Source organism: Cygnus olor, chromosome 7, assembly GCF_009769625.2.
Source record: "Cygnus olor isolate bCygOlo1 chromosome 7, bCygOlo1.pri.v2, whole genome shotgun sequence".
Taxonomy (NCBI): domain Eukaryota; kingdom Metazoa; phylum Chordata; class Aves; order Anseriformes; family Anatidae; genus Cygnus; species Cygnus olor.
In genome coordinates this window covers 15,152,884-15,180,564 of record NC_049175.1, presented here as the reverse complement: position 1 = coordinate 15,180,564, position 27,681 = coordinate 15,152,884, and the positions used below count along the sequence as shown (strand labels likewise).

Genomic DNA, 27,681 nt, shown 5'->3' with positions numbered 1-27,681 from the left:
AAGATTGCCTATCAGTTCATCATGCATCTATGCTTAAATTTAATTAGAAAAATTGCTACCTGCTGCTCAACTATACTGAAAATAACTTGCCTTTCTCAATAAAAAAAATACACCAACAAATGCATACCTGTCACAGAAATCAATCTTCATTTTCTCGTTTCTAATCTGAGTCTCAGGTTTTACCTAAATTGCTAATGAAAAATTAATAACTGAAAAATGCATCAATTTGCTCTTTTTTTTTTTTTTTCAGCCAGCAGCAGCAGCAGGACTATTCAAAGCCTCAGGCACTAGAGGGATTCTTTTCTAATTTACTGAATAAGAAACAACACAAGGACGTTAAGATACAGTCCCTCTTTTCGCTGCATTTCTCTGGTTAGTTCTTGTAGCATGGCTGAAGTGACACCACTACTATCTACCAAATCTTTTTTGGCTATTAAATACGCGGGACCTCATTCAACTCACAGCTCAACAGTTGAAAGCACATTATCCTTCCTTAGAGATTTTAGTCTAACACAAGAATTGCCATGCTTTTCTAAATAAATATTCGAGTATATAATATTCAGACTAGAAAGTACATAAGCCTTTCAGGCAGCAAATAAAGATGTGCCAGTGCTATTTGGTCTAACAGTTCCTCAGAAATAGGAGTGTTTATGAAGAAAATTCAAAACAATTATGGTATTACGTATGATGAGTTCACATGGAAATGTGGGCAACGTGCACACGGTTAAAACCAAGAAGTTCACATCCAATCCTGTAACGCACCAGGGGCCTGATTTTCCATGATGTGGAGCTCTTACATTTATTAGGGAACAGCTGCAGAATTCTGTAACAAAAGGTAGGCTTTCACCTTCAATCATTTGTTGCCATTCTGATTGTGTAGAAACTTTGAAATAATAGCTGTTGAAAGTTTTTCTTCCCCACTAAACATTTATTTAAAACCTAAACATGCTTACTGCTCATTCCTATTGAGCCCCGAAACCACAAGGTGCAGAGAATGCAGCATTCATTCTTGGTAAACATAAGAGATCCTCAGGCAATGTGAAGGTATTTAAAGTTATACATGACCATGCATGTATATACATGCATTTAATAAGGAAATTGCTGTTTTCCTATGTATTGAATACTTCAAAATGCACACCAGTATTCAAAGCTATCAGGATTCAAAGCTAAGGTTAGTTTCTGACATAGGAAGAGATAAAGAAACAGATGGAAGGGAAAACAAAACAAAACAAAAAACTTCTAAGCAAGAGATAGAGCATAACTACAGCCTAGGCAGCAAGATGCATCTCTACAAACAGCCAACACACTTTCCAAGAGTGCCCCGACATACTTCCAACCTCAGCATAAGTCTCCGTGCCAGGCATCATTGCAGAGCTACCTCTGCTAAATGCAAAGCCTCCTTTCCATGCCAGAAATATTAGGAGAAAGAGAAACATGCAACTCTCCTGCAGATGAAAGCCACAAACTTTGAGCTACACTCAAAGTCCAGTCTGAAAGTTGCCAGAGGACAACATAGGTCAACCACAGTCTAACTTCAGGATGGAATGCAAATACCACCCCTAGCAGAAGGCGGCAACCATGGGGCACTGGGTGGTTTTCCATGAGCTCATCTCTTCAGGTGCACCCAAATGCACCAAGACGGTCAACCTTAGGATCGTGCTAGTGCTTCACAGAGCAAACAACTAACTTTACAGCATTTAGTATCAGTCCCAAACAACTGGAGAGCATCTATTTTGCTGAGGAAGGAATAATTAGAAACAAAATAAGTCTCAAAAAATTTCCTGATGCTCCTTGCAGCTAAATCATAAGCACAGCTCGTTAGGCTATGCATACAAAGTAAGCCAAAGGCTGGCACGCCTCTTTTACCATGTTGCAATAAAAGATTCCAAATCTTTGTTAAAAATAAAAAAAATAAAAAATCATCACATTGAGATACAAGTAGTTCAGAAACTAACAATTTCCTAAATTAGCCATGAACACTGGCAGTTCTGAATGTGGCATATCTAACAAAGAAAAATTGAATTGACAAGAAAAACTGGCAATCTAACCTGATGTTTAGCTTCCTGGTGGTTTGGCTGCTGGTAGGAGTCAGCTCATCCCCATGCACACACACTGTCTTTCAGCAGGCATGTTTAGAAGAAAACTTAAGAAGAAAATCATCTTCATCAGGGGTAAGCATTCCTGATTTTCCACCAGATTTTATCCTTCACGTAGGAAAAAAAGGCAGCCTCCTTATAGGTTGAAAGGTTTTTATTAAAGTAGATTTAACTGCACACATTTATTTAAGCTCAGACTGATTTTTTACTGTGCCGAACTATGAAGGCTATATGTTATACTGAAACCTCAGGGAAGGTTATTTGCTCATAGTTTGCATGGGTCTTCTGTCGGTAGATATTTCCCACAGTAAAAAAGAAAAGAAAACAAAAAAAAAAAAAAGGAAAAAAAACAGAAATAAAGAAATTTAATAGGATATTTTTATGAACGTTATTCTTTGACAAAGAGCTGCTTTTAAAACTAAAGTTTTAAAACATTTAGTTTCAGACACCTCTTGATATAGTTAGATATGTTTCATGTTTTCTCTGTTTTGCAGCGAGTTTTATTTTAAAAAATCTCTAGGAGAAAATTTCCAGGACATTTTCTTTGTAGCAGGAGTTATGATTTGTACCATCAGATAGGAAAAAGTTGCACTGAAGTCACTTTAGAAACAATGGTTACACACCCAGAGGTACTGAAAAATACCCCATCACAACCCTTGCAATGCTTATTAGCTATCAGTAATAAGCGTAGAACTGATTTGTACAGACCAATTAAGCCTGGTTACTCACAGAGGTGTCCTGTGTTCCCACCCACTGATGAAATGACTTCTGTTCTCCACACTCCTTTTTTCCTTCTCTGCTGAAATAAAACTAGCCCTTCCCGTACTGCTGTGACCTCAGCTCGCTCTGGCAGCGTTTCCATTTCTCCCACTCACAGAATAACCCAATTCCTCCCTGTCTCTTGGTCTCCCAACTGCAATAGGTTATGGGGCCCAGAAGGTACAGTCCCCAGAAGGGGCAGTCCCAAATTGCCCTAGCAATAAATGCAATTAACTGCCAAATGGCCATGCACCTAAGTTATTTTACTGCAACTGCTAGAGTATGCCACTGTATGATGCTGAGCTAGAGTGCTGCAGGAGGATGGGAAATGGCCTGGAGAAAAAAATATGTGATTGGCTCTAGAATTAAAGCAAGAATTTAAAAGATAAAAGGCAAGTTTTAAAAAGCACCTGACATTTTTGACATAACTATTGGTCTGATGCAAAACACGTCCTCAATGCTAACTTGGAACTCCTCAAGTGGTTCATGATCCCAAGTAAGATGTACTTGCATGTTCTGTCAAAATATGCTTAAGTTTTGATGCATTTACTTCATAGTTACAATTCTGAACGTTAGGAATCGACAGGGCATGCTAATGTTGATGGTTTATTTTGCTTTCCATATATGAAAGTCAATGAATTTCTTTCCCTTCACATGAAATATTCAAAACCAAACCCACCTAATTTTGCAATGGGGAAAAAAAAATCCCAAACTCTTCATTTCTGTGACAGTAGAGCAAAACTGTTTGACCTTACCATCAAAAGTCAGCTTCCATAGTTTCAAAACTATGGCTTACAGGACCCCACATGATGCTGATCAAGCGAGGCTTTACTCAGCAGGATTACAATCCCACTTCCTAAACATTCAGTTTTCTTTCCTGAATACAAACAAATCAAACTGAAGAGGCTCCTCTTGCTAATAAAACCTTGAGGGCTTCTAAGGGCACATCCTGCTCTTCAACATCTATTTTTTCCCCCTCAAGTGCACTGTTATTTGGAGGATTTTTTTTTTTTTTCAGGCTTTCATCTAGAGGTCCTCTGCTCAGAGGACCACTCCTCAAGCCTCATTGCTCCACAGGGTAGCTGAGCCCACAGACTTTCTGAGGTCTGCTTTCAACTCCTAAGGACTCTGAGCATAATTACTATAAAAATAAATACTTTCTGTAGAGAAAGATACATCAGTAGTGCATTAATAAGTGATGATCCATAAGGCAGATAGCTGTTTAAAGTGCTGAATCTTGAATCAGTACAAAGAAAGCCTCATAGGTGTCATTGAGTACATGAGTTTCACGTGGACTGATAATTATCCTACAGAACCTGATAATGAATCAGTTTGTTGCAAAACCAGCCCAGAAGCTGATTAAATCAACCTAATCTATACTTCACTGCTAATTGGCTTTCCTTCTTTGCATGATGATGGAAAAATTCTTAGCACAGAAACGGACAAAACCTTCACAAAGTAAGCACATCAGGAACAGACTGAAGAAGGAAGAGGCAGAAGAAAGTATCCCTCCAGTTTCATGAGACACTCTTGAGGTTGTATTTTTTTTAACTCAATTTAATGACTTCACTATACTGTTGCTTACTCATGCTTATTTGCTGAAGTCTTCCTGAGACAATGACAGAAAGAATTACTAGATTTGATCACACACACACACAAAAAACCAGAGGCAAATATAAAACAACGTAGCAAAACAAAACAGTTTTCTCAGAAACTGATATTTAACTAACAACAGTAAATTTACTCCTGGAGAAAAAGTAGGATAGTAACAATTAGGACAAACAGAGTAGTATTTGGACCAATTAAGTAGGAGGTTCATACCCATATCCATTCATCCACCATAGAGAGATGCTGCTTTACTTTTTGTTATAAGGCAATATACTTGGCTTGTGGAACTTTACTTTTTGAAAGGTTTGTGCTAGCTCATTTTAAAGTCACTATGTCACTGAAGTTGTAAGTTAGCATTCTCCTGAAGGAAGTTAAGTCAAAGAACTTGCATATGAGTTATGAGACAACCTTAGACAATGACTTTGAATGCTGTCTTATCATGGGCTTTGATGTCTTTTCTGCAAGATAAGCAACCTGCAATGATTTTTATAAGAGTCAAAACTCTTCTCCCTCTCTGGGAACTTCTGACCGAGATGTGACAAGTGGGACTTCACAGGAGCGAACTGCAGGCTGCTCAGTTAGCTCTGGCTTTGGGCTTCAGCAGCAGCGAAGTAGTTCAGCTCTCACCACTAACCTACTGCTGGATGAAGCATGAAGAAAGGCTAACGTGCTCTCACTAAGTCAGAAATTCGTTTCTGCCTCCTCTACAAAGCTGCAAGAGCACCTCACAACCACTCCACAACAGCCACTGGTGTTTCTGTTACCTTAGCCGCAGCCATAGCCCTAATGAGGCTATCATGGCAATTAATTACAGTAGATCACTGGTGATGGCGCTGCAGACAGTGACAATCTCAAAACTAGGCACCCAGCAATGACAAAGGTCCCATCCTGTGGCCAAGCTCAGCTGGTTAACAAGCAGCACCCAGCTGACTTGGGTATTACCGTAACATGTTAATCTACGCACACACCCAGGGAGGACCATCAGAAAACCTCTGACTTAGTACATAAGAGCTTTGGGACAACTCGAACAGTCTCGTGCAAATAGCAGAAATGCAAAACAAGTTTTTACAAGTGCATAAACACTAATTATATAGCGCTCCACACAGCTTGGAGCAGGCCTAATAACATTATTAATACTGCCATGAGTCAGACCAACTCTCAGAAGGCGCAATGTAAACCGTGATACTGTTTCTAAGGAAAAGCTGTTTCTCTGGTAATGAAGAGACCCATTAATTTTGCTGTTCTCTTCCATTTCTGCCAGCCAAAGACCATAAACAAAGTACGTGCTGTATGGATTCTTTGTTGCCATGCATCAAACTGCTTTGGAGCTTCTAAAGGAAAGAAGTTTGGAAAGAAAACGCTACATTTACCTCAGTAAAGTCATGGGTAGAGGCCAACTAAAGACAACTGATCTTCTAAAACTGAAAAAAAGTACTTACCAGTTACATTAAATGATTTACTTATAAATGCTTCATTTTAGGGGTCAGTTGAGTAGACATCTTGCAAAGCACAACTTATTTTCAAGCTACTGCTTCTGAATAATTCATACTTTGACACTCTTTGTTCAAGATTCATTAATATTCCTTCTCATGTTCATTGTAAAAAATATAAAAAGCAATTAAAAAAATAAATGATGATGCTGGACAAAAACAGCCCTTTAGCCTACATAGTGGCTACCATTAAAAAAACACAGCAAGCAGAATTCTCTTCTATTTGCTATACTTGGCAAAGACTCAAAATTGACAGTGTAGTAAATTCTCATCTTTTTAAAAAAAGAGCTAGTGCAAATTAACTCCATATAAATCTTTCTGAGAAGTATACGGGCCACTGCCAGCTTTTGTACAACCTGACATTGTAGATGAAGTCTTGGATCATTATGGACTCATACAGGTCATGTCTACCATGTACAAGGCAACAATTTCACATCATGCTGAAATCTCCAACCTATTTCTGAATGAGCTCCCCTGCCCAGGCTGCTTCACCACAGCAGAGCACCTTGTCAGTCCACTGCCAGCCGCTAGCTACTGCAGACAGCTCGGGCCTCTCTGCGCCTTATCACACTCTTGCAGGACAAATGCAATACCTGTTTTATTAGCTTTTTTTTTTTATTATTTATCATCTTTATTGTCTAAATGCATTATAATTTACAAGTCAAGTAAATATTTGAGGTACCAAGGTAAAACTTTGAGTACAAACATCCATCTTCCACTTACATTTATCCAAACAGCTGCAGCACTACAAATAGATAAACAGCAAATAGCAGGTATTTTTATCAACAGAACCAGTTTCTCATTTCATAGATCAGATTTCTCAAGGTGCAGTTTGACACAAAACAGCCAGAAAGCAAACAAAAAAGCTGACACCTGAACAGATTGTACCTTGTAAAATTAAATGAATGTATTTTGCAACTTGGAAACTAATCACTAGTCAGATTTTTCCTTGACTCCTTGGCAGGCACTGCTTTGTCTTCTAGCACCCAGCATGTGGCCGACCACAGCAAGAGCAGAACAGAGATGGAGCTGGGTTCCTTCCATCTGTGAGAACTGCACCAGGAAAATTATCTGACCTGTATTTTACCTTAAGATAACTAGATTTAATAAACAAGCAATAACCAAATACCAGTTATTCACAATTACTGCCTCACCTGCCTCTGTACTGGGAACTCTATCAAATCTGTGCAGATAAAATGGGGTCACACCGTCATTCTCTGCATAGGTTGGGTACCCTACTAACCCTGATGAGGCCACATATTGAGCTTGGGAATAACGTGTGGTTGCCCAGCTACCTTAAGATGACACTATGCCCAAGCCACAGTGATGTGGAGTTGAAAGCAAACGCATTCATTCACAAAGTCAAAATCAGTCAATGCAATTAGAAAGGTTTATCAAATATCAAGGTGTAGAAGTGAAAGGAGAAATGTAAATCAGTATAATAACGTTAAATACGGAATGTCTATCCCCTTCCCTTTCCCAGCTCATTTTCTGCTGTACAAGCTGAGTACCAAGACTCCTGACAAATAAAGATGCAACTGTGAGGAAGAGTTTCTCCAGCACAGAGAAACAACACAGAGAAACAACCACCTGTACAGGTGCACGTACACTGTAAGACACAATCCAGTTTGCCAAGGGTTCCAGACTGACCTGAAACTATTATCACCTCCCTGAAACTTGTTCCAGCCCTCCCTAATCAAGAAAGCATGCTAATCGCACATTGTGATTACAATAAGCCTTGTCTCGCCTCCTTCAGACTGCACTGGCAATTAAACCACATCCTGTACCATTAACCTGTACAGGTTACCTGTACTGGAAACAACTGATGAGCTGTGTTGTGGTTTAACCCGGCCGGCAGCTAAACACCACACAGCAGTTCGCTTACCCTCCCCCCTCCCTCTCTGGGATGGGGGAGAGAAACGGGAAAGTGAAGCCTGTGAGTTGAGATAAAGACAGTTTATTAAGACAGGAAAATAATAATAACAATAATAATAATAATAATGATAATAGTATTACTAATAATAATGTGTATGAAACAAGTGAGGCACAATGCAATTGCTCACCACCCGTTGACCGACGCCCAGCCTATCCCCAAGCAGCTGGCCCCACCCTCCACCCCGGCTAGCCACCCCTATATATTGTTCAGCATGACGTCAGATGGTATGGAATACCCCTTTGGCCAGTTTGGGTCAGCTGTCCTGGGTCTGTCCTCTCCCAGCTCCTGCTGCACCCCTAGCCTGCTCGCTGGCAGGACAGAGCAAGAGGCTGAAAAGTCCTTGGCTTGGTGTAAGCACTGCTCTGCAACAATTAAAACATCAGCATGTTATCAGCGCTCTTCTCATCCTAATCCAAAACATAGCACCCTGCCAGCTACTAGGAGGAAAATTAACTCTGTCCTAACTGAAACCAGGACAAGCTGACATGGATTAGAGCCAATTTCAGCTGGTCCTAAAATGGATAAAAAAACCTGTGAGAGATTTAGAAACTTCCTAAGGGCATCATCTGGGTCAACCAAGCAGGGTGGCTGCAGTGCTTAGTGTCCCTGCTCAAGCACATCTGCAGCAGGACTCGAGGCCAGAGGCAGCAGGAAGTCATAACCCATGGAACGGAAGAAGTCTGCATGGTGCAGGACAGCAAGAGAAGGAAGGCAGAGAAGAGCAGGAACCTCCACATTTACAGCCCCAACCTCCCCTGGCTCCTGACCAAAGGAAGGAGGATAGCATCCTGCAATAACCAAGGGCATGACCTCAATGTCAACAGTTAACGTTATCCTAAGGTCAGTGTTGACAGGGGTGGGGATGAGCCCAGTGATTCTACTGGTTCTTCCTTTCTGTATTCTTAAGCACATGAATCTAAGGACAAATATAACCATCAGTTAAGAAACTCGCATAAAACAAATTTTCCAACTGAAGAGAATTTCTCGCATCACAAAGATGCACACCTCCATCACACGAAGCATCAGCTCTTCTGTAGCGATGCAGAATTAGCACCATCTTGCATCAGGATTTGACACAGCTCTCACCTCTTCTTTTTGTGACTCACTGGGAAAGTTTCCAGTGGGAAATTAATGACCTTTATCCTAACCAATGTATTAAGTGTAATTCTTAGCACAAGCAGATATATGGGATAAACTCACATCATCTTTTAGTGTGTCTAGTTTGCAACCAGATATAATGACAAATAATCTTTTCAGGAACAAGTAACTATTGCCTTCTCCCCCCAGAATCTTTCTCCTGAGGTCTGGAACAATCCTGAATAGAGCAGCATGTCGAGTCCCTGATCAGAAGTGCTTCTTTAGAATATTTCAAGAACGGAGTATGGACAGATCAGGGAAAGCAGCTTTGCAACTATACCAAGCTTCAGTCAGATTCAGCCGCTGTAGCAAGCGAGCAGTTTGCCATTGTATCAAAGCTAGATTTTCACCATCTATTCCTACATATATTTTACCCCAGTTTTGTCCTCTTTAGCACATAGAACCTGTCATTAAAGCATGCATGACCCTCCCAGATACAGTTCTCAATTGTGTCCGCAGAAAAAGATGACAACTGCTTACAAAACAGATGTATGAAACTCAAAATAAAAAAGCAAGAGGACTTACAGGATCAGTCAGTTCTGGCAAGCTCGCTTGGTAGGTGAGAGGTCTACAGTCACGGGTATTATTCACCAAGACACAAGGAAGAAACATCGGTCCCAAATCGTCCCCATCGAGCACGTCCACTGTGAGGGTGGTTGTACTTGTCCGTCGCTCATTAAGATTCTGGGCTCGGTCCTGGGGAGCAAATAAGTAACGTTTCACAAGACATTCTGAAATCACAATCTACAGAAAGGTTTCAAGTTAAAGGCAAGGACAAGATGTGTAACCATTCCAGTCATGCAGATTCTATATAATAATTACCAAAAACTCCTCTTATGCTGCCTTGTATACCAGTCTTTGTATAGGCCAACAGGATGCTTAGGGTCCCAATATTATGCAGTAGGGTACAAAAGAACAGCAATTAAAAGGAATAAATAAATACAGAAATAAATAAATAAAATAAATAAATAGATAAATAATCCTTAAGCAGAAACCTTTTCTTTTCTAATTGGCAGTGGATAGCCCAATCCACCTTTGTGGACCACCGTTTAATACTGATCTTAGCACCTCCCTACCCCTGCCCCCACAAAAAACAGCTAGAGGACAGCAATGAGATGGATCCAAGATTTCCAGACTGGGGAAATCGGTTTCTCATGTCAAAAGCCAACTTGTCTGGAGAATGAGTTACACTGTTCAGGTTTTAAAAGGCTGAAGAATAGTTCTGTCCACAACAAAGATGGTGCAGCTAAAAAGATCTCCATGCTGCATGACGTTCACAACGCATCATGGTTTGTTGTGGTTTTGTTTTGTTTTTTTAATGGATATGGAAGACAATACTAACTACTGAAAGTTGTCTACATTTCTTTCTCTCCAGATGTTAAGGAATAAAGTTATACTTTCTTGAAATGTGGGAACGACCCAGATTATTTCTATATACTGACCAATGCACACACTAGCAATAGTTTACCTTTTCTTTCTTCGTTTACAACTATAGTGAAGAAACAGCATGACTATCCAGTATTTATTTCAAAACAATATAAAGTGTTTCCATTTTAAAAGACTAATTGTTGTGGTGGCTTTTCTTTACAAAAATAAAATCTCTTGGAAGGAATATGGGTCATCAGTTATGTCTTACCCTCCTATTCTAGGCTATCATTAACAGGAAAGACAAAAGCAATTGATTTTAAAACAGGTATTTATGCTGTTTAATATCATCCTCTGCATATAGGAAATAAGTCAGTCCTCTAAGCCATACTAAATGTATATTTTTTTCCTTGTTTGCAATCCACTCAGTTCTTGGAACCTCTTTACGCTATTAGTCATTAAACGTTGGAATTTCTGAATTTAACTTTCTTCATGGCCAATGATGAAAAACAATGCCAACAACAATGAGAAGTGGAACAATCTTCATCATCAACTCATCTGTTTGTTTTTACATCCCCCTTCTGTGTGCCTTTGAGTAATACTGGATCAAAGCACAGATACAGGATAATTAATTTCACGTAATGTCTTCAGGATGCAAGAGCAATAAACACTCACTGCTAATGTAATCAGTGGAATACAAGTATGATTGCATGCAATTGAGAGAATTAAGTGCAGCATGCAATATTTTGAAAAACAGAACAAAACAGATGAGTTGGGAGGGACCTACAAAGACCATCAAGTCCCACTGCCTGACCACTTCAGAGCTAACCAGAAGTGAAAGCAAATATTGAGGAGGGCACCGTCCAAAGGCCTCTTGAACACTGGCAGGTGTGGGGCACTGACCACCTCCACAGGAAGCCCGTGCCAGTACTGGAGCACTCTCACGGTACAGAAACTTCCCCTCCATCTGGTCTGACCCTCCCTGGTGCAGCTCCAAGGTGACCAAGAGTAGAGCCTGGCACCTGCCTCTGCGCTTCCCTCCCCAGGGAAGTGAGGTCTTCCTCTCAGCCTCCTCTTCTCCAGCCTGCCAGCCCAGGCGGCCTCAGCCTCTCCTCCCAGGACCTGCCTCCCAGCCCCTTACCAGCTTCTGGCCCTCCTCTGGATGCTTTCCAGGACTTGCCCATCCTCTGTATGCTGGAGAGCACAGAACTGCTCGTACCACTCAAGGCGAGGCCGCACCATCACCAAACAAAAGGCCCCCCTCTTCTGACCGGCTGGCCGCGCCACATGTAACACACCCCCTGAGGCACAGGGCCTTCCTGTGAGCTGCTGCAGCCACGCGCCTTCCAGTCTATGCCCGGCCTCTCCACACACCACCCGGCATTCCCTTGGCTGAGCTTCGTGCCGCTGCTGGTCGCCCGGTGCCCTGACGCACCCAGACCGCTCTGCAAGGCCTCCAGGGATCAGCAGCACCTCCCAGCCTAGCATCACTGCCAAACTTGCTGAGGATGCGTTCTGCTTCTGCATCCAGATTGTTGGGAAATATGTCAAACAGAACTGGCCCAAGAATTGAGCCCCGGTAACGATAAATGAAAGGATGCATAGAGCAGACTCCTAAAGAAGGCTATAAAGGTTAATTAGAACCTTTCTTTGAGATAAGTTACTCTTCAGTGATCACTAAATAACTTCAGTGAACTCAGTTCCCTTGTAAGTATTTCTGAGAGAACAACTGTCCTAGGAAGATGCTTCAATCATGCAAGCTGCCTCATTATAAAAATGTCGAAGCTATCAGCATAGCTCTCGTCCCAAGCCGTGTAGCACAAAGGTGGCCATTTATCGTGTAAGGACATGTATCAGAAGGAGCGAGCAAAGTAACGAGAGATTGCTTTGTGGCACTGCTACTGTGCATCACAAGCTGCACCGTCACCAGCAGGTCACCCTGCGCGAGCAATAGGTGTCCCTCCTGATGCGAGGTGTTTGCACTGCTGCACGCCAGGCTCCATGTAAGCCTCCCTTCTCTTGAAAAACATGACCTCCTCAACTACCCGAGCTGCTTTTCTTGGAGATGACAAACTCACGAAACTTACAGTTCTAACATCAAAGGAAGAGAGCTGTGAATACAGAGTGGTGATCTGCGGAATTAATCACTGATTAAAACAAAAAGCAAAACAAGCATGAAGAGTTTTGTGCCCTCCCATATTTCTGTTCAAGAGATCAGCAAGTTATGTTACTCAGGCAAAATGACTTGTTTTAACAGGCAGAACTGCATGGACCAGGAAGTATCTTGAGGTATAGTTAAGTGCAAAAAGCATTGAGACACCCTTAGAGAAAAAATGCTGAACATGCCACAAAATATATGCCAAAAAAAATGTATCTACAATTCTGTATCAGAAAAATGACAGTAATATGAACGAGTGAATTTATATTACTATAAAGCTATGTTAAGGTTGCTTCAGAGCACCCTCATTTTCCCCACAAATGTAGTAGTATCACAACAGTGGTAAACAGTGGAAAACTTCTCATTTCAGCCATTATCAGAATGACAAAAAAGGAAAAAAAAAAAAAAAAAGCTTTCACAGCCCTCAAGGACACCAAAAATTTCTCTTATGACAGATATATTAGATATAGTTTAAACATCACTTTTCTTCTTGGTATGCATTCTCCACTGCTGGCCACTGTGCAAAAAAAAACCTCTATATAACCATGCAATATGACTTGAAAGAAAAATCGCCTCTTTATAGAAAACTGCATTTCAAACCTGAAGGATACAACTAAATTGTATCCATTAAACTCATTTGACATCAAATTAGCATGGCCAGATGTGTTAGAAAATGAACACTTAGTGACACCAGAATGCACTTTTCTGCATGGACTGTTCTTCAAATATGCTACTTGTTCCCAGTGCCAAAAAGGTTGTCCTGTTACCCACCCTGAGCAAGCTTTTTTAACCACTAATAATGTCTAAGCTTTCAATAACAGAAAGTACCCAGGTATATCTTAAATAAGGCCTTCAGGAAAAGAGCACATCAGACCTGTTATTTCAGAGATGCTTTCCTCTCCTAAAAACTCACCTAAATAAGACTGGTAAGTGGCCATTAAGAGATACACACTTACATTTGCTTGAACAATGACAAAATAACGAGTCTTTTCTTCATAATTTAGTCTCTCTCGTAGAACTACTGCTCCAGACAACGTGAGAGGAATATCAAAGGTCCTGTTGGAAGTCTGCAGGAGTTAAAACAGCAACACAAAATTGAACATGCTTCAAAGTTAAAGCACATTTCAGATAGGCCACAATGAGATAATCTAATGGATGGTATACCAAAATTACTTATGCTTCTCGGATTAGAGCTTTTAAATAGTCTACTGTGTTTTCTCCCCACCCATGAGAACTTCACAATAAATATTCTGTGTGTAACAGGATTCTCTCTGACTCTTTGCACATAACTTATTCCTTCTGACCACGAACAGGATAGTCAAACTATCCTGTTTCTTACTGACTTGCCATGCTGAATTTACACTCTGATGTTCAGAAAACCTCTCCTGATGTGAACACAGGAAATTTAGGTCTGCGGTTTCTGTAGTTTGACTTACCTTCTTCTATTTTTCCTCACCATTAAGAGAGCATCAGGTATCAGAGATTAAGAATTCCTTACCGTTGTACCTTTTATCCTACTCTTTATTCTGGCTTTCATGAGGGTGACAAAGTTTTAAATGTCAACTCTACACAGTTAGGTGCCAATTCACAGTGGCAGTGATGCACATGTTCATGCACTAATAAATACAGATTTCTGGGTAGATCAGGTGAAATTCAATTTGTCCCACACATTTGCTTAAACAGATTCATGGCACCAAATGACAGGAAGGTACTGCTAGGGTAAACACACTTTTAAAGGATTCACCGTGTTAAATGATCCATTTTGAGGGAAGATTACAGGCAAAGACGCAGGTTTCAGAGGTGAGATCTGGTTCCAGTTCTGTCATCAAATTGATCACATTAAAATCTTTCCATGCTTCAATCGACCAATGTATAATATAATTAACATTGAGGTATGGTGTATGGGGAACAGCTCTAAAGCAGTCCAAAACCTCTCAACAGTCAACACTGTAGAGGCACAAAGTACTTTTCTTCCCTTAGGTAACATAAAAGGGCCTCCTCCCCGTCCACTGCTTTTGCAGGTTCACTGCTATTGTCTCTCTTTCTTTCTATTAACGGTATTTGATCAAAAAAAATATAATAATCAAGTGGGATGTGAACTATGCAAGTAACAGTAATATTTTTGACTACTGTATAAATTGATGCTGTTTGCACACACACTCACACACACACATGCACCACTTCTAACTCATGAGGAAGATCCCCCTTGCTGCTTTAGCCCATTTATCTCTGGTTAAAAAGGCAAGAACCAGCTCGAAAAGACTCTGCAGCTCAGGAGCAGCCAGGGCACTCTCAAAACATTGCCTTTCCTTGGCATATCTTGCCATGAGGATGCATTTGAAGTAGGAGACTACAATCTGAACTGTTAATAAGCATCAGTGGAACTTCAGAAAAAAAAAAAAAAACCTTTAGCCTCATCCCCAACTGCCTGCATCTGGAGTCCCCTCTCTCTCCAGTACAGCAATGAATGCAGTGGCTCAGGGTGATGTGTAGTGCAGTGTCCAGGTGTGGGCTTGTGCGACAGCTCCTTAAGGTGGCCCATCAGAACCACCCCGTGCACATCCCTGCGATCGTTCTGCAGACTCCATTTATTCCTGCTGCAATCCAAATTGTTAACAAAGCTCCAAGGCAATTAGAAGATGTACACAGCACAGCTCAGCTGCATTTCCACCCAAAACTGAAATGAGCCAGCATATGCAGGAAGTCAGGAATATCAAGAGCTCCTTTATGCTTTCCGGCAGAATGACGCTGCTTTGTCACCTGCCTACTCCAAGAGAACAGAACTGATTCTCCTTGAAAAGCTTCAAAAAATAAACACCAAAATGCTTTTGTACAGAAGTCCTCATAACACAAAATATTCACCTAGCTTAAAATGGTGAAACACCATCGTTTCTGAAGCCCAGAGGCAGCAGGATGGCAAGGATCACTTCCTGGGTTCAGACATAAAATTAGCCTTTTGGGAAAATTAAAAAAAAAAACACTTCCAGGTCATTCAGCTCCAAGCCCTAAGCAGTAGAAAGATAACAGTTCCACATTATCATTGTTACCCGACGGACAGCACAAAAGCATTTGAAGAATTACACTTTTTAAATTCAAAGAGTTCAAAGCAACTTGCAGGGCTTTCTAGAAAGATGGACTGTGCACAGATGGTAATGCATCTGACAAAAATAGCAAAATCTCTACTATGTCAGGGCAGGCTTTAGAGTTCTAAAGAATCAGAGGACATGAGGTTGGCAGAGAGCACAGAAGCTCACACAGGCTGCTCTGTGCCTTGGCCTGTTGGGGCTGTGTATCTCCTAGGACAGAGATTGTACCACCTCTCTGGGCTCCTGCTCCACTGTTTGATCTCTGTCATGTGGGGAAAAAAGAGCATTTCCTATCTTCTAATTGAAAGAAGCCTGCTTCTGTTTTCTCCATAACGAGCAGTACACATAAGACAAACGTAAGTTTTTCTGTGCATCACTGCCTTAGCCTGATTATCCAAAACATGTACATCCTGGATCTCTGCTGAAGCCGCCCACGGCCATTGGCCAGGTCTGCTGTAGGACAGTCCCTATACCCAGCGCAAGCCACAATCTTTCCCACCTATCTTAAACCGGATTAAAAGGAAGTGGTGGTGCTGGGCTATGATCCCAGGTTCTAGTCTAGAACGCAAGCAGCTCAAAGAGGAGAATAAAAGTATCTCCTGCAATTCTGCTACTCCCTTGTGCAGGTGCACAGGAGAGGAGGCAATTTACCCTTTGTAACAAGGTTGTGTGCTTTGGAGAAGCCACAATAGGCTACATATCCCCATCACCACTTTTTTTTATTTTTTTCATTAAACTACCACTCAAGATAAAAAGAAAATAAGACCAAGCACTACATACCTAATACACAAAAGAGAAACATTTTCTCTTCCCCTCCAATAAGATGTATTGAAAAAATGCGAACAGCTAAAAACATCATTGATTCATCCGTGGCAATGATGTATACATCCAAAAGGAAAGGATTTTTTGTTTGTTTTTAACTGGAGCTTCAAGCTGCATATACCTGGTTTGTCTGAGTTGTACCTCACGCACTCAGGTACCCAATATACACATTTACTGCACACAGCTGCAGTCAACGAAGTGTAACAGAACCAGTGAAGCTGTTGGGAATACTGCTCATCTCTCTGCTACAGCAGACAATGAAATTTCCAACAGAATCCTACTGGCACAGAAATTATGTTTAACTTGCAACTTTATAATAAAAGGAAATGTTACTGGGAGCATTATGTCCAATTAAGTTTCTTTCACACCCCTGGGAGAGCTCCAAACAGAGCTGTGATGTCCCAAAACTCCCCCAGTGGTGTGAAAAACACCTAAGGTAACCACCGGCCATATTCCTCTGCATTTTTCGTAGGTCACTTATGGCCTCCATGGAAGCTATGCAACATAAATCATGAGTGTGATGTGAAACACTGCACAGATAACATTCTAAGTTTCAATGTACGTGTGGCAAAACACTGCTAGGTAAACTCTGAGAAAGGGAAAGTCACCAGGATACCAATTCAATTTGATCCCCAAACAGGGATATGTTATGTGAAAAATCAACACAGCAAAAGCGTTATGCATATCCCAATCTTCAGAAAAACTCAACAAGTTTCATTTTGCATCCTCACCAAACATAATACAATGAACCTCTGTAAAATTAGCTAATAAGGACGGAGTCCAGAACTTGTTGTAAGGATGCATTTGTCTTAATAACCTTCAGGTATCAACAGAGTCCTCAGAGATCTACAATTAGCTCTGCATTAGAAGACAATCTTTTTGGCAAGTTAATTACCTCACCCTTAGCTTTTCAGAGCCAAGGAAAATTGTATGGCATTCCCCCCCCCAAACAAGCGAAAGAGACCAGAACAACATCAAGCATGTTTTGCTTTCTTTTTTCTACTTGACTTTTATCTATTTTCCAAATTAAACAACAAAATATTTAAGCTAAATTGAATCCCCAAGTAACATCTGTAGTTTTTACAGTTGCCGTGTTTTGATTTGTCTTTTAATGTTGAATTGGTCTAATAAAACTCGTCAGCACTTTTAGCTTTTTCTAAAGCTGCAGAATAAGTCATTGGTGCCAAACAACACTGTGGGGCATCTTCAACATGTGACATGGGAGGATCCTAGAAGTAGAGGGATTTCTCAATAAGCTGTACACATCATTTTCAAGGGTAGTAACCGTATCCCAGATTAAGGAAGAAAGTTTGCTACATTTCTGGAAAGAACAGCTGCAGTGAAAAAGCTTCCAAACCACCTCAGTCAAGTACAAACTTAAAACACGTTGCTGGGTAAAAGCAGTATTACATGCATGATGGTTACCTACTGAGGAAGGAAGCAATTAATTTAATCTGGAATACAACAGCAGTAAGACAAAGAAGTGACGAAGTAACTAACTACTCTGAAGAAGTTGTTCCAAACAGGGAAGTCTCTCGCAATTCCCCACAGTGACTGGGAGAACAAGATCAATTAAGTTTTGCTAGGTAAACAAGAAAAAAAATGCTTTTTAACTCCTCTGCTGGTGGAACAGGATCAAACCACTTGGGCACGCTATAATGCCTTTCGTTAGTGGTTAAATGAACTCTCTCTGCTGGGCTTGAGGCCACCGTAGTTGTGGGAGATGCTTTAGAATGATTTCCCAGGGTGCCTTTCAGCAGTATAATGCTGTGACATAACAGTAAATTAAACACTAAACAGCTCTTCTTATTTTACTGTGGTACAATATCTTTCAAAAGAAGTGTGTAATAATTTAAGGATTTGGAGTTCGGTTTGTTTTGAGGATACGAAGATCTTTATTGAAAAAGAGGAAATTATTTGAACTGTTCTTGTTAAGTATTATAAGCTAAGAAAAAAAAAGAATAGGGGAAAAATATAAAAAAATAAAAGCACTAAGTAATTCAGTAGTTCTTTAAACTCTTGTTGACTTAAGTGGATAGGACAGAAGCATTTATGAGTTATATAGCTTAAATCATAAGCAAATTAAATCATAACCTGTATGCCTACACTTTTAATTCAGAGTGAATATCAGATTTCTGTATTCCTAGAAAATCATTTTTATTTAAATTACCCTTAAGTAACAGTAGAGAATATGAATGAGGTCACTAAATCTATATGCTACATACCGTTTTCCTTCTTTAACATCTATATTATTCTTGGGATTAATTTATTTTCAGGTTAGCATACTTAAATTATCACACCACCTGATCCATAGTAATGGTGCTCTTAGCCCATGGCAAAAAATACCTTGATTTACAAAAAAGGATTGCTAAAATAATTTGAATTTGCCAAGAAAATGCATATGGACACTTCACACGAATCACCCCTGTGCAAAAACAATAATGGAGAAATTCACAAATCTGAACCTAAAAAGCATTTATTTTAATTCTCTATGCTTTTTGTCTTTAAATGATGTGTTTGAACAGATAACAGGCAGGGTTCTATATTATTAAAATAAAACAATAGTACTATCTTTTTAAAAAGTGTTTGGTTTTGTTGCTTTTGTTTTTAAGGTATAAATGTAATAAATATAATATTTATCATTTATTTATTATTTATTACAGTTGGAATGTCTCTGTTGAGAGTAGCTTAGCTATGCCTATGAATATTTCTTGGCAATGAATCTATTAGGTGCAAATGTGCAGGAATAAATATAACTACCTATCACACACTGAAAAAGCATGCCAAAAAAAAAGATTAAGCGTGTGAACAACACCAGAGAAGAAGGGATTATTGACTGATGATTAAGAACTATGCTGATAATAGTGTGGCAATGAAAGAAAAGGAAATATAGCTGTGTTTATGGGGCAAGCAAGGGTCATTGGCAGAAAGGATAATCTACGACAGGAAGTTTTCAAGTTTAGAGTTTCTTTATGATGTCCAATAGCAACCTCTTATTCATTTATTGTTTCAAAGTCACTGTATATATATATATACACACCACAAAAAATATATATATATATATATACATACTTTAAGTAAGGGAAAAAAATTACAGGGCACATACCTTATCATTAGGATTGTACTGGATGACATATTCTATCTGGCCATTTGGACCATCATCAATGTCAGTAGCACCGTTGTTTCCAGAAAACCCTGTAAAGATGGTTGTTCCAACTGGAGTTAACTGCAAGAACAGGGAAAGGCAAATGCATATTAAAACCCAAAACATAAAAGAAACAATAGAGGATTCATTATCAAGTGCATTTTTTTTTCCCATTGCTCCAGTCTATAAAACAAGGCCGATATTCTCTCCTCCTCTTTACTCAGCCTCGAAATTCATGAGTGAGCAAATATTTAGACACTACATACTCAGAAACTACATTAACTGATGCCAAGGGTCACATAGAGCGAAACAGAAATTTCAATTTTTATTTCACAGATCGTCTGTGTTGGGTCAGCACCCCATGTGTATTTTAAAAAAGATGAAAAAATATTAATGAAAAAATATAAATGGATAACAATAACTAAAAACTACTTTTTTTCAGACTAAAGAATGAAAATGACCTGCAAAGGTAAATAGAACTTCCTCAGCAGTGGCTTTGTAAGAATGTGAGTAGCACCAAATGAACATTACACACGCACAGAGCTTTATGGCTTTAAATACAGGTGAGATAGATGTTGTTTCTCCAATACTTTGTTGGCAGCAACTGAATACTCACAAAATTATATTCTGAAAATTAATCAATTTATAACTATCCTCGGATAGATAAACTGCATGAAATCAAGACCAATTGAGATTAAGGACAGAAATCCAACTCACATTTTAGGAGTCATCATTTCTGAATTTTAATATTGAGAGAACTTTGCAAGTAATAACCCTGAAAACCAAATGAACAAACAGCTCTGGATTCAACACAAACACTCCTCATAGCCATGCCTCCTGCTGCTGTTCTCTTAGTACATGAGAATTTTTGGTCCTTGAATTCCTTCGCAGACCCACTGACCCCTTTCCTCCCTCCAAATTTCACAATTAAACCTATGGGGTATAAAGAAGTTTGAAGTTTTAAGAGAAGGCGCAAAGGAAAAAGGGTCATTCAGATGTCTGTTGGCTGACAGCGTAACACCAGAGCTGTGTCCCCTCAACTAAAAAGCATACCATAGTGGTAAATGCTACAGCACGCGTGCTGGGGAGAAAGGGCTTTTTATGTTTTGCTAAGGGGATAAAATAACAAAGCAACCTGAAAACTGCGCTGGGCAATATATGCGTGTTTTCACGCTCCCACAAGTAGAGGTGGGTTGACCTCAGCCTGCTGCCAGCCCTCTCATCCCCCCAAAAAGGACAAAAGGAAGAGAGGATGAATAGGCTTCTGGGTTAAGGCAAACACAGAGATGTCACTTTACCAGCTACCGTCAAAAGGAAAGCAGATGCAACTTGGGGAAAATTCATCTAAATTACCAATTTAAAAAGATTCAGATAGTTTAAAAAAAAAAAAGAGCAAGCAATACCTTTCCCCATCCCTGGGGGTGTTTAAGGAAAGGTTGGATATGGTGCTTAGAGACATGGTTTAGTGGGTGACATTGATAGTAGGGGGATGGATGGACCAGATGATCTTGGAGGCCTTTTCCAACCTTAACGATTCTATGATGCAAATCCCCCATGCTTCTGTCAGAAAAAGCTTCAGTGCTCGCAGACAAAACACAGGAGCGGCTCTGAAGACAAGGCCATCGCAGCAGGCTGGCAGTGGCATGGTGTGTGCGGTGCGACGTGCTTGCCAGCTCTGCTGCTCACCCGGGTTGGCTACGGTCATTGGCAGCCATGCCCCTGCTCCACACCTGTACCACCAGCATGCCCTCAGGAGAAGAAAGAAGCTGCCAGCTGCAAACAAGTGACAGCTCTCCATAAAATAATCCCTTCTGAACGCACGTCTGAGCAGCCAGGTCATAGCGGGAGAAGCCCGGGAGTACGGCTGCCTAGCACGGTGGCTGTAGCACTCCGCTAGCTGGATGCTGTGCTTCAGTGCCCAGCCGAGGGAGAGGACAGAGCTCCAACCTGGCACCCCCGATGGCGAGAGCACCCTAACTGGGCTCTGCACGGTGCCGGGGTGCTAAGGAGCGACTGGCCCTGTGCGAGTGCTCAGAGCTGAAACACGGCGAGGCATGTGCTGCTTTCCAGAGGGGGCTGCAGGCCTGGCTCCCGCTGAGCTCTGCCAGCAGCTCTGCTCAGCAAGACTTGCTCTGTTTCACCCAGAGCGGCAGTATCCAGCTCCTGACAGGGTGCAGATAACTGATGGCTAACATAAAAAGGCTCTAGTGCTGTAAACCACATCATTAAGTGATAACAAAGGAGACAGTTGTAAAAATGAAATAGCAGTATACACCAGAATTACAATTGCATGCTCTTCCAGTAAAAGTCAAAGGATAAAGTCTTGGATTTAGTGTGTTGCATCCAAAGTAACTGACTGCGGATGTGCAGACCTTCGTGAACCTGATATGCAGGTTTCTAGTTTATCTACATTATCTTTTATGCAATACAGATTATATTCGAAATGAGACTGAAAAAATCCCCATCACTCACTATTCCTGAAAAACAGGAAAAAAGTAACACTAACTCAGCTTTATAGGCTGCCCTAGATCTCACGTCAGAGATTAGTGCAGCCTCTGCAAAAATTCAGATGAGATCATTCCTAAACATCTCAAACTCCATATGTAATCATTTGAGAGAGGCACTCCGCCTTCAAAGCTACACAGTATTTTTACACTAAGAACTCCCATTGTGATAATTTTCCACTAGCAGCATTGCTTTTACCCACATTTTTGAGGGTTTTCTGACAGATCTGCCATCATTATATTTTGACCAGTAAGGAGGGATGGTGCAGAGCCACAGAACAACCTGAATTAAGCTGGAAACTGAAGGCAGCTTGCTCTGCTGTGAAGGAAAGTGGGACCTGGGCATGCAGGAGGGCAGGCTTCATAGGTCTCCTACAAAGGCCCTCCCATGCAGTCAGCAAAACTTTTTCTTTTTTTTTTTTTTTTAACCTAATATAAACAGCCCACATGGTAGCCATCCAGATGATAGCATAGACAGCTGAGTTACCTGCTCTTTATCTGTCTTTACCTGCTCTTTATCCATTGATAGCAAGCTGAATATGAGCCAGCAGTGTGCCCTGGCAGCCAGGAGGGCCAACCATGTCCTGAGGTGCATCAAGCACGGCATTGCTAGTCAGACAAGCGAAATGATTGTCTCGCTCTGCTCTGGTGTGGCCTCACCTCGAGTACTGTGTGCAGTTCTGGGCTCCACAGTACAAAAAGGACGTGAAATTGTTGGAGAGTGTCCAGAGAAGGGCTACAGAGATGGTGAGGGATGAGGAGCAGCTGAGGTCACTTGGCCTGTTCAGCCTAGAAAAGAGGGGGCTGAGGGGAGACCTCATAGTGGTCTACAGCTTCCTCATGGCGGGGAGCGGAGGGGAAGGCACTGATCTATTCTCTTTAGTGATCAGTGACAGGACCCGCGGGAATGGTGTCAAGCTGCAGCAGGGGAGGTTCAGGCTGAATATTAGGAAGAGGTTCTTCACCGAGAGGGGTTGTCGTGCACTGGACCAGGCTCCCCAGGGACGTAGTCACAGCACCAGGCCTGTTAGAGTTTAAGAAGTGTTTGGACTGTGCTCTTAGTCATACGGTCTGAATTTCTGGGTAGACCTGTGTGGAGCCAGGAGTTGAACTCGATGATCCTTATGGGTCCCTTCTAACTCGGGATATTCTATGATTCTAAGTCACACACTTGAGAAATGTTTATTTGAATCCATCATTATCTTAGTAAGAAGCTCAACAAATAAGACTACAAAATAAATACTAAAATTTAATGCTCCTGATGTGCTGTATCAAAAAGCAGAAAGCCACTGTGTAATACCACGTTGCTAAAAAAAGACATTCAACACTGTTGGAAAAGGATATATGAAATCCAAACCCAAATATGAACTACTGTAAGAAGCCTCCTAGGGCAGAGCAAAATAAAAGAAATCTGATGAGGTGACAGCTTCATAACAACATACTCTACAGTGCATATATACCTCACCAGGAAAGCTATCAAGAAATCTTCCCTGCGATTCTCAAGAAAGATGAATATTTAACAAACAAATAAATGCATTTTGGACATCAAATGGCAATGAAACAGTAATTATTTCATGCTTTACTGTATAACAATCAATACATAGCTCATATACAGGAAGATCTTAGATATCCTTCATATAAAACTCCCTCCTACCACCAGTTTTCTTCTACTAGAGTCCAGCTTAGCATATGAACTACTGATCTTGTCCTAAATTGGGAGCAAACTATAAACTTGTTCTACATATTTTTTCTGCTTTGGGCCACAGAAGGCACAACTGAGAACTCAGTTCATCTTATAAACTGTGACTTTATTAATGACCGTTCTTTATCAACAAGAGTTATCCCACTGTTCTTGTTTAAAGAAGGATTATTTATGTGAACAGCCATTTACAAAGAGCATCCCTGTGAATAAAGACAGACAACATGGGAAGGAAAGGTGTATTTTTCTAATGAATATTATGGAGGTGTTTAAAACACACATATAAAAGCTGAAACCTAGGCGTAGGAAGAACCTAGGTATAGAAACCCTGTTTCTCCATTATTTTAGCAAAAACTTCCTTCCAAAATGAAAACCTTTCCAAGGACACCTCTATTAGTGTAAACAAAGTTTGCATTAGCTTTGATGAATAATTGAATTCAATTAGCTACTTTCTTCAGTAAAGACTGCATCTGCCAAAAACAACAGTAATGAATTACAATAGTGAAATCACAGGAAATTAAATGGTACACTGCAAATTTCTTAACTTTAACAGATCTGTAATTCTGTATATATGAATCTGACCCACATCCAAATTAAATGATTCAGCTGCTGATCTAACCAAGGAGTGAATCCTACCACTGACTCTGCCAGAGAAGGCATGCAAGAGGAAGCAACCAAGATATCTTCAACATGGAAGGAAGTTTGTTCCTACACTGAAATGGCAAAATTGAGATTATATTTATATAAAATACAGATGAATGTAACTTTCAGTCACTAGTCAAAGGTTGTACTTGAATTGAATCCCAGGCTTCCTTTGGCAAAGGAATTTCTTCACAGGTTAAAAACAACATAGAATCATAGAATCATTAAGGTTGCAAAAGACCTTCAAGATCATCTGGTCCATCCATCCCCCTCCTATTAATGTCACCCACTAAACCATGTCCCTAAGCACCATATCCAACCTTTCCTTAAACACCCACAGGGATGGTGACTCCACCACTTCCCTGGGCAACCTGTTCTAATGCCTGACTAACAGATCGGTTGGAAAAATCCAACACCAACTCAGAGACTGGAGAGGAAGAAATATGTCTAAGGTGGGGTTCCTGGCACCCTTAGTTTGCTTCTCCTTTTCGGACTGGAGCAGGGTCCAAAAATGGCTCCAAAAAGCGTCCGGAGAGCCCCACTTGTCCCACTTTCATTAGACACCCCTACCTCACAGAATACCTTGGTGAGAATTTTTTTCTCAGTATTAAACTTTAGTATCTCCTACAGAAAGGGACTGAAGATACACAGGAAGCCAACAGTCGACCACTGTGAGTTTCTTATTTTATGCAAGATGGACTACTGGGAACCATAAAGAAAAACAGGTATCAGCATTAGCAACAGTCTAAGCATCATTTCTGTGGGAATTCATTGTGGTGAAAAAGAACCAAGTGGTGATGACAGAAAACGAGTAAGATTTCAAAAGAATGTAATTATACAAATAGGGAGGAAATGCATATAATAAATCTTACTCTTCCACAGTCAACAACTTTAATGCTTAGAAATTTCCTTCAACGTGATTTATGTCTCTTAGAAATCTAGATGCAGACAGGAACGTTCAATACTTCCATAAAACATTCTGAAAATAAATTTTCCTATTATTGCCTATTTACAAAGTTAAAAATGAATAATTTTTCACAGTGGCCCTAAACAGCAGAGCAAAGGAATAATTACAGTTAATCATTCTGAGCTAATATTGTTTTGATGATGTCTACCTGCAGAGATTAATTATTTCAATACCATAAGGAAAAAGATATGAATAATTACACCAGAAGCAATGAAAATTCAGCATAAGTTATAATGCTCAACAGCACAAAGTCAAAGTTGTAAGACAGCTGAAGTTCAAGAAACATTCTTATTTTGCAAAGACTTCCTCTCTCTGCCAACTTAAGGAAAAATAATATTAACCCTAAAATAATGGTTTACAAGGGACAAATTGTTATCGGCTATAAGGGTATGTATGCACTCAGTAACACTCAGTAATTCAGTAACACTGAATTCAAATATTACTGAAATAGCTCCACTAACATTTCCGAACAAAAACTGTTACTAAACGCCACTGAGATTACCAAAACATTTGAAACACTTGAGTAAGGCCCACATGAAAAATTAGTAATAAAAAAAAGTCATCTAAAACTCAGGCAATGAAGAATTAGAGCTGTATTTAGATGATATACAATTTGTAAGGATAAGTTGTGTTTAACACAGAACACAGCCAACCACAGCTGTGTCTTAGCTGTACAAGATTTTAGTGTCCAGTCCCCATACAAGGCTACATGTTTTTAAAACCCTTGTGGCCATACTAATATATTTGTCCATGCCGTGATAGTAGAGTTATAAAATTCTTTTCAATTTCTAACCATAAGCTTTCTGGACTTCCAAAACTTGGTTTAGATATACTGTAATAGCAGATATCTCTGGGTCACTAATACGCCTGGTTGAATGTAGCCCCAGGCTAAAGTCATCTTGTCAGTTTTTTTTTCTCCTAAATAATGGTGTGACATTTCCATGTAAATATATATAAAAGCAAAGGAAATAAGCCTGTAGAATATTTCTAATATTAGCACTGTTAAGGGCATATCTGAATTATTTCCCAATTCTGTCTCATAACCCAGACAATTATAAATAGTCAATAGCTTAATTACCATCTTTTTGTTTGTTTGTTTTACTATAGCTGATGCACAAAATGCCACTTATTTGTAAGCAGATGGATCTTCTGTGTCTACATTAGATCCCTACAATGACTATTAGGACCAGAGAGAACAGATAATTTCATATGTGGATATATATAAATATACGTATATACATACTCAAATAAACGTAAGTGTATCTAAATATATATATGCACACAAATACATGTAAGGTTATTCCTTTGCTTGCCTTTAAAATGCAAGGTATTTTTTTCTCTTTGTTAACTACCTCAAACTAATTAGCTAGTTCATTTATAAATGTTCAGATAATATTTTGTTCAAAAAGCATACAGTTATTTTAGAGAAGGAGATATTCTATTTTATTCTTTAAGGAAGCTGAACTTTAAAACCAATTGTAATTGTAATTTAATTGGGAACACCAGCACTGCTACTGAAAGCTAACCCATCAAGTCAAGCAAACATTACAGGCTCCATAAACCTTAACAAGAACACAAGAGCAATCATACAGCAGCTACATACTTTCAGTAGAATAATTAAGATCATCCTGAAAAAGATATTTTCTCAATAAACATGTAATGTTCATTTTCACACTTAGATGCAAAAGATGAGTTTTAAAACCACACATGCAAGGAAACAATTTCTCTACACATTTTAATTCTGGATCACCTTGCCCAAGGGTCTTGTATACAAGAATGTTTGTGAACGACAGAAGAAAACAATTCCCTAAGAATCATTTGACAACAGGCAAAACAGGCCCAAATTATACAGGCTCTATGGATAGAGATTTATCAGGATTTTCAGGATCCTATGAAGATTTCTGAATAAAAGAGAAAATACAGCGTTTCTCATCTCAGTGCCAGAAATCAAGGCATATATATATAGAAATGATATGACAAAAAAGTCTATAAATAAACACCTTGATAAGGGAAGGAAAGGTTTTTTTTATTATTATTATTATTTTTTAAATAAGACTGACCACATAGTTATGGAATTAATAAGTGCACATATTTTGAAGGATTTTGAAGTTTTCTGTAGGCATGCAGTTTTACTCTTTTCATGTTCACCCACTTTGGGATGAATTTGTAAGTAGAAGGAAGACTGAAGAGAGTATTAGCACTTAAATACTGAGGTATCAGAAAATAGGTATTAATGACAAAATTCTCTACCCCTCAAATGAATGATG

General features: G+C 39.9%; 1 protein-coding gene across 9 annotated transcripts in view; it reads right to left on the bottom strand.

The window, feature by feature from the left end:
• The window catches only part of PCDH15 (protocadherin related 15), a 738,374-nt gene that overhangs the window by 238,187 nt on the left and 472,506 nt on the right, over positions 1-27,681 (bottom strand). For all 9 annotated transcript variants that reach the window (XM_040563492.1, XM_040563503.1, XM_040563491.1 and 6 more), the window contains 3 exons: positions 19,564-19,683; positions 13,506-13,616; positions 9,552-9,722 (listed from right to left, as the gene is read on the bottom strand). In XM_040563492.1, coding sequence (XP_040419426.1) covers positions 9,552-9,722; positions 13,506-13,616; positions 19,564-19,683 — 402 coding nt within the window. The remainder of the gene's footprint in view (positions 1-9,551; positions 9,723-13,505; positions 13,617-19,563; positions 19,684-27,681) is intronic.